The 16,754-nt window shown below is 46.2% G+C and overlaps 1 protein-coding gene across 4 annotated transcripts in view; it reads right to left on the minus strand.

Moving 5' to 3' along the window:
- G3BP2 (G3BP stress granule assembly factor 2) overlaps positions 1–16,754 on the minus strand; it is a 120,325-nt gene that overhangs the window by 49,780 nt on the left and 53,791 nt on the right. For all 4 annotated transcript variants that reach the window (XR_013624401.1, XR_013624400.1, XM_068125279.2 and 1 more), the window contains exon 7: positions 4,398–4,644. Coding sequence is in view for 2 of the 4 variants with exons in the window: in XM_068125279.2 (XP_067981380.1) it covers positions 4,398–4,644 (247 nt within the window). In the remaining 2 variants the exon portion in view is untranslated. The remainder of the gene's footprint in view (positions 1–4,397; positions 4,645–16,754) is intronic.

Below are 16,754 nucleotides of genomic sequence, written 5' to 3' on the forward strand. Positions count from 1 at the left end.
CCCAGTTGTTCCTCCACAATTCAAAGAAAAGGTGCACGAAACTGGCTACTCCCAAACGACAGTCTCCTGAGAACCTCCACTTCCAGTATACATTGGCTTGAATATCCACACATTGACAAGAAACAGAACACTCAGTGATCAACTGGCTAAACTAGGGTTGAGCATCTCATACAGCCGGGTTCTGCAACTGGAGAATAAATTGTCATCTGCAATGTGTGACCAATTCACTGCTGACCAAATTGTGTGCCCATCTATTCTCAGGAAAGGTCTCTTCACTGTTGGTGCACTGGATAACATCGACCATAATCCCTCTTCCACTACAGCCAAAGGATCGTTCCATGGAAGTGGTATAAGTGTCATCCAATTTCCTACACAAGATAATCTCGGACGTGTTCGGGTGTCAACTTGCTTTCTTCCTGCAAATCCAAATGAGAAACCTCACCTTCTAGATTCGTTTAGCATAATTCAATCAGTACATCTGAAAGCATCAAATACCAGTGTACCACAGGTCATCATGACACCTGTAAATGGGAGGCTTGAAGAAGCAAAAGAAAAGGAGGAGAAATGGATTCAGCATGCTTCCAAGCTTCTCGATGGAAATGCAAGTGAGAAGGGAGACACTATCTCATGGGCTGCCTATCATGCATCTCAGCAATCACCTCCGCTCGATCCCCCTGCCTTGATTGCTCTTCTACCACTATTTCAAGAGAAGGCAGACTCACCAGCCATGATCAAGCATGCCATGAACATATTGAAGTCCATCACAGAGTTCCTCAACCCTGGCCAGATTCCAGTACTCACTTGTGACTGTCCAATTTTTGCGAACTGCAAGTATATTCAATGGACCTGGCCTGCAACTCGCGGTGAAAATGAATTCCTGATCATGTTTGGCGGGTTCCATTTGGAGAAGGCCTTGTGGAATGCACTGGGAGATTTCCTAGATCAGAGTGGCTGGACTGTAGCTCTAACTGATTCAGGTGTAGCAACATCTGGTACAGCTAACTCTTTCATCAATGCCGCTCATGTGACACGGACACGACATGCCCACCAAGTGACTGCCTTAGCTCTATCACGGTTACAACAAGAAGCATATGAGCAAGCTGCTGTGTCCAGTGACAGTGAGACATTTGAGGCCCGGAGACTGGCTATGGCAAAGAAGAGTCCGACTTTCCAGTACTGGGACATAGTGCTGCGAACAGAAATCTTGATCATGATATTCATTCGTGCGCACAGAGAGAAAGACTTTCTTCTCTATGTTGAGTCTCTTCAAAGTCTCATGTTCATGCTCTCGTGGTGTTTTAAAATCTGTAACTCAACGGGAAGATTAATGTGTGACCTCTCAATATGTGGATGTTAACTAATCAAACGAATTTGTGTGCAGACGAATCTAATAGGTTTTTTTTTGCTGGATGACGTCACAATGGTCATAAATCTTTTAAACATTGTCTAAGAAGAAAAATGACAATTGCAGTGAATTCCTTGACCTCAGAAACATATATTTCGATGTCAAAATAGGGTCATTCCATGTCAAATCATCAAAGAATCTGCCGTCATCTCTCAGATTTTTGTAAAACTTTGGGAACCAATTGGGACCCATGAAAAACAGCTAGAACTCAAATATTTTTGCTAACAGCCTCTTAATTAGTGAGATACAGGTTAACGAACTTTGGACTAATTAGCGCGATGTCGCGAATTCAAATGGCCATATCTCTAAAAGTATAACACCTAGAGAGCTGGTTTTGGTGTCATTTTAAAGGTATTTTCATGCCCTATAAATTTGTCTGGGCAACATTTTCCTACCTCCAATCACAAAAAAGTTATCACAAAATATAAACTTCAATCGTGAATCCAAAAAAAATGTATCCTTCAAATTTCCTCAAATTCATCCCAGATGTACCTTATGATGTCAAGAAGCTTCCACATAAGTTTTGTGATGGGCACTCCAATAGTTTCTGAGATATGAGCAATAATGTACATGTACGTATGGCATATAGGTTCGAAAATCAGCATTTGTAATGTATTATACAATCATTCTAACCTAGCCATGACAGGGAACACAGGGAACAACCATCAATTGCTTTGAAGTATCATATACTTTCATTTTCAACTGGGCCTGAGGGGAATTCTCATCTGGGGAATTCCAACTGGGATTTCCCATGTGGGTAAGTCGAGGTGATGCAACTTTCACAGTCTAAGATCCCCAGGGAAAGTCCAAGTTGGCTTAGTGTAATGCTTAGGCCTGCCACCAACAGAAATTGGCAGTTCACTTCTGAAGGAGCTGCAGAAAAATGACGACTGCCAAGGAAAAGTTCATCTTGAAGCAGAAATCCTGCTGCAATCCCTTTGGAGCTCATGAAAAACCAAAGTCGTCTGGCTTGAGAGCTGTTAGCCAAAAAGCCATAGCCGCTCATCCAAGCCTCAAACTGCAAAGTGCACAGAAAATCTGTACCCAGTGTCGTAAGAAACTGGCAAAAAGACAACCAGGTGTGGTAGAGACTCAGAGTGAAATACCATTACCAGTGACCAGCAGCGCTATTAGCAGTAGTGAGGACAAGGATGGTGGAGGTGAATCACCAATACCAGGCAGTTCAGGGGAGTTTGAATTTCATTCTCCTGAAATGGAACTGAATACACTGAATGAGTCTTTGGGATTGATTGGAGAATCACCTATTCCAAAAAAGAGACTTGCTGCAGATAAATATGTGAAATCCAAAACCAAGAAAATCGGTGACACTGGTTAGTGAACCTAAGTCAGGTTAGTGAACACTGTGTACTTGAACTCACTTATTGATTGTATAATACATTACAAATGCTGATTTTCGAAACTATATGCCATACGTACATGTACATTATTGCTCATATCTCAGAAACTATTGGAGTGCCCATCACAAAATTTATGTGGAAGCTTCTTGACATCATAAGGTACCTCTGGGATTAATTTGAGGAAATTTGAAGGATACATTTTTTGGGGATTCACAATTGAAGTTTATATTTTGTGATAACTTTTTTGTGGTTGGAGGTAGGAAAATGTTGCCCAGACAAATTCATAGGGCATGAAAATACCTTTAAAATGACACCAAAACCAGCTCTCTAGGTCTTATACTTTTAGAGATATGGCCATTTGAATTCGCGACATCGCGCTAATTAGTCCAAAGTTCGTTAGTCTGTATCTCACTAATTAAGAGGCTGTTAGCAAAAATATTTGAGTTCTTGCCGTTTTTCATGGGTCCCAATTGGTTCCCAAAGTTTTACAAAAATCTGAGAGATGACGGCAGATTCTTTGATGATTTGACATGGAATGGCTGAATACACTTAATAGCCTAGTTCTAACTAATTCATTTTTTAAGTACGATTGCGAAATAATTCGCTGAAGACGTCATAATGACATCATAAATCTTTTAAAGATTGTCTAAAATAAAAAATGAAAAGTGCATTGAAATCCTTGACCTCGGAAACATATATTTTGATGTTAAAATGCACTTCACACCTTAGTTCTAAGTCATTGATTTTTTTATATATATGATTACATAATAATTAGCTGATGATGTCACAATGACGTCAGATATTACACTTCCCATCATCATTTTTTTTGGAGCTTACTTTCTTTCGAGAAGGTATACCATGGAGATGCTTTGGTGAAAAAATTGTGCTTTTGTCCACCATGTAACGACATTTTCACGATGGTACCCCACTATTTGGGCTGCAGTCCATCCATCGATTCTTATCCTCCCATTCCCTTCCACTCCACTTTGTCTCTTTCTTTGTCAATCCTGTGCCACTATTGTTCCGCTCTTCCACGAGCTTCGACACGTGTTTAAACGACACGTGTTTCAGTACAAATATTTCAAGTACCTGTGTTGTATTTTATTTGGAAATCAGATCAAATTTTTGGAAAAGGGTTTCAATATAATTACAAGAAAGTTGGTTTGAAAAGTCAATAAAAGTAGTTAATCAGAATTAATAAATTTATAATTAATTCATGCCAAGGACACCCATCCCAACAACTGAACTCCGATTCACCACCTATTCGCCACACATTCGTCGACATATCCCTCTTCTTCTTATTATTCCCTCATTCCTGTGATTCCTTTCTACAACTACATGCACACAAAGTTTCCAAATACACAATCAAAAATGAACGTGTGTACCTAACATACAGGTTTTAAATTGTAAATATAAAACATAAAAACATGCACAATCAAAAATACCCACTGACTACCAAAGCACAAACGTCTCCATTGGATTATAGAGCTGCATATGTAGAAACTTGTATTGTTAACAAGATACTGTCTTCCATTACAAACAAACATTCCAATCAATACATGGTCATATGCTTTCACAACCTCCAAAGTCTTGCAAATACACTCTATGCAAACTGCTAGAAGAATAGGTCCAACCTTTGGCTGCTGTGGAGGAGTGTTGTCTACAGGGGTTGGTGATGGAGATGGCTTGACTACCTCTTGTTTCTCCACTGGCACCTCAACCTCGCCAACTATTTCCTCCTTCCGCTTTCCAAGGGCCGGAGCTGGACCATCGATGGGGCCGTCAAAGTCATCCGTTAACGGCTCTGGGACCGGAGTGATGCTAGATTGCTGCTCTGTCTCACTAACCCGGTCCTTGATTGGCTCAGGCTGCTCCACAATACTGAAGAAAAATGAGAAGAAACATAAAACGAAGCAAATCAGCAACAGATCATGTCAACAGCCAATACTTCCATCAAGGCTTTCTCGTCTCGGATGCAGATGGAGCAAAAAATGGATTGGTTTGAAAACAAAGGACATTCAACAAAAACAAAGCCGTGCATGCAAACTAATTAATTGTGCTACTTGATAGATTACCCAATCTTGTTGTTATTTTGTCATGTGATAAAATAAAATAAAAATTATATTGAAATCAATTAATTGGAATGGGGAAAAAGAATGCTGTCGTGAAAGACATTGATTGTTACAGCCGACAGTTGTTCCAGTTTCCCGGTTCAAATCTGGCAGACCGTGTCAAAGCGACTGCAGCAGCCAGCCGAGCCCACGGTCCTGGGCCGGATCAGGGCCTTTCCACTCCCGATACCGTGCCCAAGGGACCACCGGGCTACCCAATTGCTATGCCAATAGGCGTCACTTGACTGATGAAATCTTTGGACAAGCGAGCCTGAGTCACATGATGTAAACTCAAGGCGGTTTGGACCACGGCTAATCAATCCTTTACGGGAAACTTTAAGAAACCAACAAATGAAGCCACCACAATAGCCAGAATTCACCTGAAATCAAGTGTATTTCAAAAAAATAATAATGGCACAGGGAGGGAACAGAATTAATCACTCACAAATACAATCAGTATGTGGAACGAGCCAATTAACCCACTGCCGGCATACTGGATTGAAAGTCAATGAAGACTTGACCCCCACAAGTCAATGAAGAAATGGCAGATCCTTAATTAGCCTAATCCTAAGAATCCACAAACATTCCACGATAGACTGAGGGAATTTGTCGAGACAGGAAGAGATGGACAGCAAACACGGCAAGTCGTGGAGATTGTCCTGACCGAGTCCTTACACCGGCAAAGTGTCCGGGAGCCAGAGCAATGGGAAGGAGGGCCGTGACTCGGCAAAGCGGGCACGGCGTTGGCTGGATGGAGTGTGGTGTCGGCTGGATGGGGCGTGCGTGGCTTATACTTCCCAAGGAGATATTTATGCGGCGTTCCAGCATAGCAAAGGCGCAGGAGGAATATAGGAAAATGTTCGGAGAAGGCTTGGATTCGGAAGAGGGTCAGAGAGCAGTATTCAGGATTGCAAAGCAGATAGCGAAAGAGGTGTGATGTGATGGGGGTGAGTTGCTTGAAGATGAAGTGGGACAAATCGTTGTGGATCCAGATGGAATTGAAGGAAGATGGAAGAGATATATGGAAATACTGTTGAATGCAGAGAATGAATGGGACGGCAACATCGAGAGTAACCCAGTTTTAGGACCGGCAGAGAAGTTAAGTGAGAAGGAAGTTGAGGAAGCGATAAAAGCAATGAAGAGTAGAAAAGCAGGAGGGCCGACGGGAGTTGTGGGAGATATGTTGAAAGCAGCGGGAAGTTGGGGTGTGAAGAGAATGACAGAGATCTATAATCTGGTGGTGAAAGAAGGCCGTATTCCAGTGGCTTGGGAACTGAGTACCTCGTCCCCCTATACAAGGGGAAAGGTGACCTTCTGGACTGTGGCTCGTATCGAGCGATAAAGTTATTGGAGCATGGAATGAAGGTATTGGAAAGGGTGTTGGAGAGGTGGATAAGGAAGAAAGTGAAGATCGACAAAATGCAGTTCGGATTTATGCCGGGAAGAGGAACGACAGACGCGCTTTTTATTGTAAGGCAGTTGCAGTGCATGGAGAAGTACATGGAGAAGAGGAAGAAATTGTTTCTTGGGTTTGTTGATCTGGAGAAAGCATTCGATAGGGTTCCACGCGAAGTAGTGATATGGGCATTGAGGAAGTCAGGAGTGGAGGAATGGTTCATCAGAGTCGTGATAGCAATGTACGAGAGAGCGCGCACAGCTGTAAGGACGAAGGACGGGAACAGTGGTGAGTTTGAGGTGAAGGTGGGAGTGCATCAGGGGTCGGTACCAAATCCACTACTATTTGTAGCTGTGATGGAGGTGCTGGCTCGAAATGTAAAGGAGGGTTTACCGTGGGAGTTGTTGTATGCAGATGATCTGGTGTTGATTGCGGAGTATGGATGGACTGAAGGAGAAGATGAACAAGTGGAAGGAATGTATGGAGACAAAAGGTCTGAAGGTGAATAACGGAAAGACGAAGGTGATGGCAAGTGGTAAAGCATGTGGTGAGGTGGAAAAAACTGGGAAGTGGCCATGTGCTGTGTGCAGGAAGGGTGTAGGAGTGAACTCCATTCAATGTACAATGTGCGCTGAGTGGGTTCATCAAAAATGCAGTGGTCTGAGAGGGTCATTAACCAGTGTGGCAGCTACATTCAAGCATAAGGTGTGCACAGAGGGAGCTGCAGATGGAGGAAATGTTGATTTGGATCTTGGAGACGGCATGAAGCTGGTAGGTGTGAAAACATTTTGCTGCCTCGGAGACATGCTCAATGGAGGTGGTGGATCAGACTCGTTCATTACCCATGTCTCGCTCCCATAAATCATAACACTTCTCACACATGCAGCATACACCTTTCCCTTCAGCTTCAACGACACTCCCCTCCTCGTCAGCACGCCACTCAGTTCCCGAAACTTCTTCCATGCACATCTCACTCTGGCAACCGTTGCTGAGTCTGATCCACCTTCTCCATTCAGCATGTCTGCGAGGTAACAATGTTTTCACGCCGTCTCCAAGATCCAACTCAACATTTCATCCATCTGCAGCTCCCTCTGTGCACACCTTACATTTGAATGTAGCTGCCACACTGGTTAATGACCCTCTCAAACGACTACATTTTTGATGAACCCACTCAGCGCACATTGTGCATTGAATGGAATACACTCCGACACCGTTCCTGCACACAGCACATGGCCACTTCCCAGTTCTTTCCATCTCACCACATGCTTTACCACTTGCCATCACCTTCGTCTTTCCGTTATTCACCTTCAGACCTTTTGTCTCCATACATTCCTTCCACTTGTTCATCTTCTCCTTCAGTCCATCCATACTTTCTGCAATCAACACCAGATCATCTGCATACAACAACTCCCACGGTAAACCCTCCTTTACATTCCGAGCCAGCACCTCCATCACAGCTACAAATAGTAGTGGACTTAGTACCGACCCCTGATGCACTCACACCTTCACCTCACTCACCACTGTTCCCGTCCTTCGTCCTTACAGCTGTGCGTGCTCTTTTGTACATTGCCATCACTACTCTGATCAACCATTCCTCCACTCCTAACTTCCTCAATGCCCATGTCACGACTTCACGTGGAACCCTATCGAATGCTTTCTCCAGATCACCAAACCCAAGAAACAACTTCTTCCTCTTCTCCATGTACTTCTCCTGCAACTGCCTCACAATAAAAAGCACGCCTGTCATTCCTCTTCCTGGCATAAATCCAAACTGCATTTTGTCAATCTTCACTTTCTTCCTTATCCTCCTCTCCAACACCCTTTCCAATACCTTCATTCCATGCTCCAATAACTTTATCGCTCGATACGAGCCACAGTCCAGAGGGTCACCTTTCCCCTTGTATAGAGGGACAAGGGTACTCAGTTCCCAATCCACTGGAATGCGGCCGTCTTTCACCACCAGATAGGACTTCCGCTTCCGGTCTTGCCGGCGAGGTTTCGTTTATTCGCAGCTGTCCACGCTCTCCATCGAAATCGAAGTTAAGTAATTGTTCCCATTTGTATTTTCGTTTAAACTGTATTTATTTTATGGTGTTTGCACCTATAGTGTGTCCCGAGGAAGATTCTCGTTGTAAATCTTTCATACCTGTATAGAAAATAGTGTTAATTCGTGTCGTGTCTTTTGAGGCCTTGGAGGCTACCGTATCTGACCTTGAGGCTTTGTTTTTCTCTCAGCGGTCCGTCGTTTGTGCTCCAATAACTATGGTTCTCTGTTTTTCCAAGTCTTTTCACCCCATAGCCTACTTCCTTGTGTAAAATCTCAACGCAAAAAAAAAAAAAAAAGGCCCAAAAAAAACATTCCTTCTCTGTTCTTATTCGTTTATTCGTTGTTCTTATTCGTTCGTTCGTTCGTTCTTCGACCACGTGTTTCTCCCCCATTTCCACAGATAGTTTTCACTGCTCAATTAAAAAATGTTTAAACTTTCCCCTGAAGTACTGTATTCTGTCGTATATTATAACACCTTTTTCTTCTTCTTCTTTAAAAGGTTGCTTTCGACTTGCTCACCAAATCTATTCATCCCCAAAAAAATTCCATCTCTTAGAGTGCCTCTTTTCTACATTCCCTAAACTCACCTGCACTCCACCCCCCCATCCAGCGTCCTTAAACGTATTTTTAACTCGAAGGTCACAAGAAACTCATTTTGCAATAATTGTTCGTTTCGCATTAATCGTACACTTTCCAAAATCCAATCTCACACCTCCCCTCCAAAACCTCCCCATCACCCCTCACCTCCAAAACTTCACCATCACCCCTCCCCTCCAAATCTTCCCCATCACCCATCCCTTTCAAATCTTCCCCCTCCCCTTCAAATCCTCCAGATCACCCATCCCTTTCAAATCTCCCCCCTTGCCCCTTCCCTCCTAAACTCCCCCCACACCCCTCCCTTCCAAGACTTCCCCTCACCCCTCCCCTCCTAGACTCCCCCCTCACCCCTCCCCTCCTAGACTCCCCCCTCACCCCTCCCCTCCAAATCTCCCCCATCCCTTTCAAATCCCTCCCCTTGTCCCTTCCCTCCTAAACTCCCCCCTAACCCCTCCCCTCATAAACTCCCCCCTCGCCCTCCCCTTCAAATCTCCCCACCCTCATTTCTTCTCCATTTCCCTCCTCTCACCCCTCCTCCTCAAAGCGTCCTTCCCGCTTCTTCCCCCTTCCAACTCTCACCTCCATCTCCCCCAACCTCCTGCTTCGCTCTTCCCCCTCCTCAAATAACACCTCATTGTGCCTCACCCAATCACCATCAAACCTTTTGTCCGCCCCATCCTTCCCTTTCTCAGAGCTATTCTAAAATATCTGATACACCTTCAACAGCTCTCCCTACCTCTTCCTCCTCTTACCCTACCCCTCCTCCCCCCTGTTCTGTATCCTATCCTCCCCCTTCCTCTTCATTAACGGTATGGACCTGAAACATCCGGGGCCTTCGTTCAAACTTAACTGATCTCTCCATACAGGTTGCTTCTGACAAACCAGACGTCATCTGCTTAACAGAAACTTTCCTCCTTCATGATGTCTCTGATTCCTTAGTATCTCTCCCGGGTTACTCCCTCCTCCGGTATGATAGACCTGAGCCTCGTCCTGGAGGTGGGGTTGCTATATTTATCAAAAACTCTCTTCCTCACTCGCCCTGCACTGCCATCTCTCCACCTCACCCCCAGGAATACCTCTGGCTACGGCTTCCCCTTCGCTCCCACCTCTTGTTCATATGTGTGCTGTACCGTCCACCAAACAGTGATGACTCCATCTACATCTCGCTGTCTGATAATATGGACCAACTTCTATCTACTCATCCCAACGCTCTCTTCCTCATATGTGGTGATTTCAATTGTCACCATGCCAGTTGGCTGGGTGTGGGTACCTCTCTCACCAGCCATGGCTCCTCAGCAAAGGACTTCTGCGACTCACTGGGACTGACACAATCTGTCAATTTCCCGACCTGGATGTCAGTAAACGGAGCATCTTCTCTTCTGGACTTGGTTATGACTAACTTCACTGAAAATGTCTGCTGCTCTTCTTCTGCTCCAATCGGCTCATCTGATCATGTTCTTGTTAAAGTGGACATCTCTCTGACCATTCTCAGGGAGCCTCCTCAGCGGCGACGAGTCTGGCATTTCACTCAGGCAAACTGGCACAGTCTTCAAGCAGCCATCAATCATCTGGACTGGTCTCCCATCTCGACCACCTCTGACATCAACTCATCCTGGGAATTCTTCCAAAGTAAATTGCTCTCTCTCATGCACAAATTTATCCCATCTCGTCTTCAGTTGTCATACCCTTCCTCCCGTCCATGGTACACGGAATCTTGTGGTGAGGCTGATGCCCAGAAACAACTTGCCTTCGTCTCCTGGAAAGCAAATCCAACGGAAGAAAATCTCATTTCCTTTCACAAAGCCCGAAACAAGTGTGTCCACCCTCAGGAGAGCCAGGAAACAATATCTCTCCATTCTCAAGACCGAACTCTCTTATCTGTCTCCCTCTTCCAAATCCTGGTGGCGTCTGGTCAAATCTGTTTCTGGTGTTTGTTCCCCCTCCATCTCCTCCCTTACCTCAAACGGCTACATAGCTGACTCCGCACGTGAAAAAGCTCAATGCCTCAACTCTGTGTTTGCCTCTAAATCTTGTGTCCCAAACCTATCCCTCTTTGTACCCACCTCCTCTCTCTCCCTCTCTGTACCCAGTCGTACCCAGCTGCTCCTGGACTCTGTGTCCTTTCCTCCTGACAAGGTGGAAAAGTTTCTGTCAACCCTCGAGTCTGATTCTGCAACTGGTCCTGACGGCATCAGCCCACGGGTCCTGAAATCCTGTTCTTCCGCTCTTTCACTCCCTCTCTCTGTTCTCTTCACCCTCTCTATTGCTCAAGGTCAACTGCCATCTGCTTGGAAATTAGCCAACATCACCGCTTTACACAAAAAAGGTGCAACAACAGATCCTAGCAATAACAGACCAATCAGCCTTCTCCAAATTATCAGCAAAGTCATGGAATCCATCATTGCTTTGGATATGAAATCTTTCCTCTTCTCCAATGTCTTGATCTCTGATCATCAATTTGGTTTCAGACCAGGTCACTCTACTCTGGACATGCTGCTTCTGCTGTCTCAACAATGGATGGAGGTCCTCAATGCCAAACAGGAAATTAGAGCCGTCTCCCTCGACATATCACGTGCCTTCGATACGGTCTGGCACCCCGTTCTGCTCACCAAGCTCTCCTCCTTTGGTATCCATGGAAAACTCCACGCAGGGCTGGCGGACTTCCTCTCTAGTCGTAGTCAACGTGTGGCCCTGAATGGGGTTCTCTCATCTCCTCTTCCTGTTCAGGCTGGAGTTCCCCAAGGCAGTGTTCTGGGCCCTGTGCTTTTTCTGGTCTTCATCAATGATCTCTCCGACTCTCTTGAAAATCCTCTCTATCTCTTTGCTGATGACTCCCACTCTCTGCCGCTCCATTCCTCACCCCTCAGATCGGCAGTCTGCAGCCTCCTCACTCTCTGCAGACCTGGACAAAATCACTGACTGGGCAAACAAGTGGAACATGTCTTTCAATCGTGACAAATCTCACACTCTTACGATGTCTCTCCGAAAAGACCGACTGGACAACCCTCCCATCCACTTTCTGAATAATCTTCTCCAAGAAGTTCTGTCACTCAAGCTTTTGGGTCTCACTATCTGCCATGATCTTTCCTGGGAAAACCACATTTCAAATCTGGCCTCCAAAGCCAGTCGCCCTCTGGGCATCCTCCGTCGTGCGAAGCCCTTCCTTGGCACACCTGAGCTCCTCACCACATACAAGGCTTTCATCCGCAGCTCTATGGAATACTGCTCTCCCCTCTGGGCTGGTGCTCCTGTCTCACACCTAGCTCGTCTTCATGCTGTTGAAACCAAAGCGTTCAGTATCATTGGAATCTCCCGTGATGAAGCTACCTCCGAGGGCCTTTCACTTACGCACCGCATGCAGGTTGGTGGTCTTTCTGTCTTCTACCGACTCCTCTCCAGCCTTGCTCCTCCAGCTCTCTCTCTGGGCTCTGTCCCCCAAATATTCCTGAAGGTCGCACAAGATCTGCCTGCAACCCTCTGGTTAAACTGCCAAAATCAAGACTCTCTGCTCACCTTCACTCTTTCATTCCTCTTTTCTCCTGCCTCTGGAACAAACTCCCCCACTCCCTTCAATCCCACTCCTCCCTCCAGGTCTTTAAAACAGGTGTTCACCACCATCTCTTATCTTCCCCCATCCAAAACCTTGATCTTTTCTACCCCCGCTAATTTCACCCCAAATCCTCTTTTTTGAAATCCCAACTTCTTTCCTGGAAATCCTTGGTGTCCAGGTGTTTATACTTCTCCCACCCCCCCCCCCCCTTCCCACGCCGCCTCCCCCCAAGCCCCCTCCCTCCCACACATTCCAGATGTCCCTCACAAATGTTGTGTTTATGTGCTTCCCCTTCTCTCCCCATCTTGTCTACCGCTCCCCTTTTTATATACTTTGGTTGTTTGTCTGTTTGATTTGTTTGTGTGATAAATGTTAGCTCTTTCACGAGCCTCGATTATGTATACAAAAAAAAAAAAAAAAATTACAGATCTCTGTCATGCTCTTCACACCCCAATTTCCCGCTGCCTTCAACATATCTCCAACAACTCCCGTCGGCCCTCCCGCTTTTCTACTCTTCATTGCTTTTGACGCTTCCTCAACTTCTTTCTCGGTTGTCTTCTCTGCCGGTCCTAAAACCGGGTTACTCTCTATGTTGCCATCCCATTCATTCTCTGCATTCAACAGTATTTCCATATATTTCTTCCATCTTCCTTTAATTCCATCTGGGTCCACAACGATTTGTCCCACTTCATCCTTCAAGCAACTCACCCCCATCACATCACACCTCTTTCGCATCTGCTTTGCAATCCTGAATACCGCTCTCTGACCCACTGCCAAATCCAAGCGTTCTCTGAACATTTTCCTCCATGCCTCCTGCGCCTTTGCTTCCTCTTTCTTTGCAGCCTTCTTTCCTTAAAACTTTCATGCTCTCCCTTTTCTGCCCCCATACCCTTCGCCTTCTGCCACTCCTTGAACTTCTTCCTCTTCTCATCAATCTTCTTTCCAACTTCATCATCCCACCACCATGATTCCGAGTGCTTCTGTGGTCCTTTTGTCCATCCATATACATCACCAACGGCTCCCAACAGACTATAGTGTATGCGGTTATGTTGCAATTAACAGGGGAGTGAAACTTTCATATAGAATCTTGAAACTGGTACTTATTGACTTCTTTAGATCACATAGGACTCAAAACCACCTGTTTCCAATTTTTTCCAGCATGGATACGCACGAAATCCAAGATGGCGGCCATTTAACACGATAATCGCTTAATCGCCAACTATTTTGGACATTTGTAATGGATATAGTTGTCCAGTATATCGTTCTATAGGTTTTTTTGGTCACTGAATTCATTGAAGTACTTATATCATCAATAACACAAAGCATAAAGTGAATAATCATCCAATATGAGGTATAATTGTCGCCATATGGCATGGCACACCCATATAAATACCCAATGAACGGTACACAAATATTTGGGTTATAATAATGATTATGTATTGTTGCGGATATGGGACTTGGCCTCCATATCCGCTTGTAAATATTCCCCTATTTACCCAATACTCCCCAACTATCCCCAATCCCCCATTCCCTAGTCCCTAGTCCCATTGCCTGTAAATAACACTCTGTAGAACCGACCTTCCCCTTTTTTCCCCCATTAAATGTCGTGCCCAGGTCCACCGCATCTCACGTAGACAACTTTCGGACATCTTGCTAGTTATTCTTAGTCTATGTCAGTTAAGGACTCGTTTCCATTAATTCTGACTCTTCGTTGCACCAGAATGTGATCGTATGGCACCAGTAGTGAGTTTAGGACCTCCCCATACCTCCTCCCATCTTCCCCATGAAACAACAACCACAACAACTACAACAACAACTACAACAACAACTACAACAACAACTACAACAACAACTACAACAACAGAGGGGCGCGGCGCGGCGCGGGGAGTGTGCGTCCTCACTCCGGCTCGGTTAGCCGCCATTGCCCATGCGCTCCACGGGGTTACCACGAAGGGGCTGGCTGTCAGCTCCTCGTCAGGGGCGGAGCCCGGTAACCCCCCGCAGCCAGTGAGAAGCGGCGGGCCGATTCCATCTGGGGCGGAGCTAACGAGCCGAGGGCGTGTCACTCCCCGCCGGATATGCGCAGCGACTTACCGGATGTGAGATCAGATGCGCCCCGAGCTTGAAGAAGAGACAAGTCGCGACCTCCGAGCGCTGAGCGACCTCCCCGCATCTACTGGACCGGACCGGGTCGATTCTGTCCCTGAGCCAAGGTGCACCTTGAGCCATCGACTACCCGCTTTCCTTGCCATCAATCCCCGTGTGAGTCAGTTTTGTCCTGTTTATCTGTCGTCTGTCGGGGCTATTATAAGACCGTAATTAAGTGCCTATCTTACTATGCTGTACCTCTCATCCCTGTAATCTAAACGTTCCGAACTAATATAACCTCCTCCGGAGGTCTTGAGAACTGAACCCTTGGTGTCGTGTCATTTTAACCCAGCCGTTGTGTCCTTTCCTCAATTGATTTAGCGTAGCGCGACTCGGCCAACGTTCGAGTATAATCGGGTAAACGTGCAGACGCGGTCATACCAAACCGCTCGGTAAACCAACATCCACAACCGCGTCTGTAACAATTGGTGTCAGGAGTGTCGGATTCGGACCTGGGACTAAATTTGTTAGGCCCAAATTTTGGAACACCAATTGTACCACTAGGGTAACAATTGGTGTTGGGAGGTAGAATTCGATCCGGAGCGCGTTTTACGCGCTCGAAATTATAACAGCGAAATTTGATTGTGTTTTACAAAATATAAAAACCCGAATTTTGAAAGTCGCGCTATGGCAGACCAAGTCGGCTGGGGTCCGGTAGAGGAGAGTGAGGCAGGGTCGGTCCAGGACCAAAATGAGGGACATAAGGAGAGCGAAGCAGTGAGGGTAGCAGACGCACAAAATAGCGTCGTTGCGCCCGACGTTGCGGGCGCGCAAAATGGCGCCTCGCTGGTCACGGCGACCGCGCCCGTGACCGTGGCAGCGCCCCTGGTGGATTCGAACCTTTTCCTCCTGCAAATGAGGGCCCTTATAGACCAAATGGTGGGAATGAGGGCTGATAGTGAGCGGTTGGGAAACCAAATGGGGGTAATGGGGAAGCGGATGGATGCTCAGGGTGAGCGATTAGAGGGCCAAATGGGGGTAATGAGGGACGAAGCGAGGGGTACCGGTGAGGGATTAGACAAGAAATTAGAGGGGTTAGACAATGGGATAGAAGGGGTGAAACATGGGTTAGGAAGTAGAATAGAGGGATTAGACAATAGATTAGGGGAAATACAGGAGGGGTTAATGGGGGTAGAAAACAGAATGGCCGCTCAAGAGAATCAAATGGAAGGGATGCAAAAGGGGTTAGAGGGGTTAGAAAACAGCATGGAAGGCAAATTGAGGGACATGAGGGACCAAGCGGAAAGGGAAGTTAAACAAATGGGGCAGCAGATAGAGGGGGTCAGAATGGGGGTAGAAACCAAACTGGATGCTCACAGGGAGGAAATGGAGCAGATGAGGGTGGCATCTGGGCAGGAGATGCAAGTGATGGGAGAGGAGATCAGAAGAGGGGTGAGTGAGGAGGTCGGAGGAGTGCGCGAGGAGGTGAGGCACTGTAAGGAGCGCATGGAGAAGGAGGTGAGAAAGGGAACTGTAAAATTGCAAGGGGGTATAGAGGAGTTGACGCTGGGAGTAGAACAACTGACAGTGGGACAAAAGGAGTTGGGGGACCAGGTAAAGAAGAACACAGCGGTAATAGAGGGTTTAAAATCGACACAGAAGGAGATGAAAAAGGACGTAGGGGTAATTAAAAAAGAGTGTCAGACGGTACATGAGGACCTGACGAGGAAAATGGACAAGGTGGTAGAGGTGATGGAGGTTAAAGAGCGGGAGGTGCGGGAGCACATAGAAAAAAATAAAGTGGAGTTAGAGGAAGAACTTAAAGGGGCGCACGAAGAGATGAAGGAGGTGAAGCAGAAATTAGAAGAAGTGGAAGAAGGGGTGAGCGAAATTAAGAAGCGACGGAGAGAGGATAAGAAAGAGATAAAGGAGGAAGTAAAAGAATTGGTCCAAAGTCTGTGTTCGGATCGTGATGATGTGCTCATTAACCGGATGAGGGATTCGCAGGTGATGGAGGAGAAGCGAAGAGAAAGAGGACCCGGTGTAAGTGGTGACCAATATGGTCGTGCGTATGATGCGCCAGGTGATTTAATAAGCTTGGGGGTCGAGATAGACTCGGATGTTCGTGAGAGGCCACGAGTGAGGTGTATGGCTGGTCCGGAGGGTATGGAACGAGAGGTGCGAGGTGTGGGTGAGCAAGGT

This window comes from Myxine glutinosa, chromosome 8 (genome assembly GCF_964187855.1).
Source record: "Myxine glutinosa chromosome 8, kmMyxGlut1.1, whole genome shotgun sequence".
Classification (NCBI taxonomy): Eukaryota; Metazoa; Chordata; class Myxini; order Myxiniformes; family Myxinidae; genus Myxine; species Myxine glutinosa.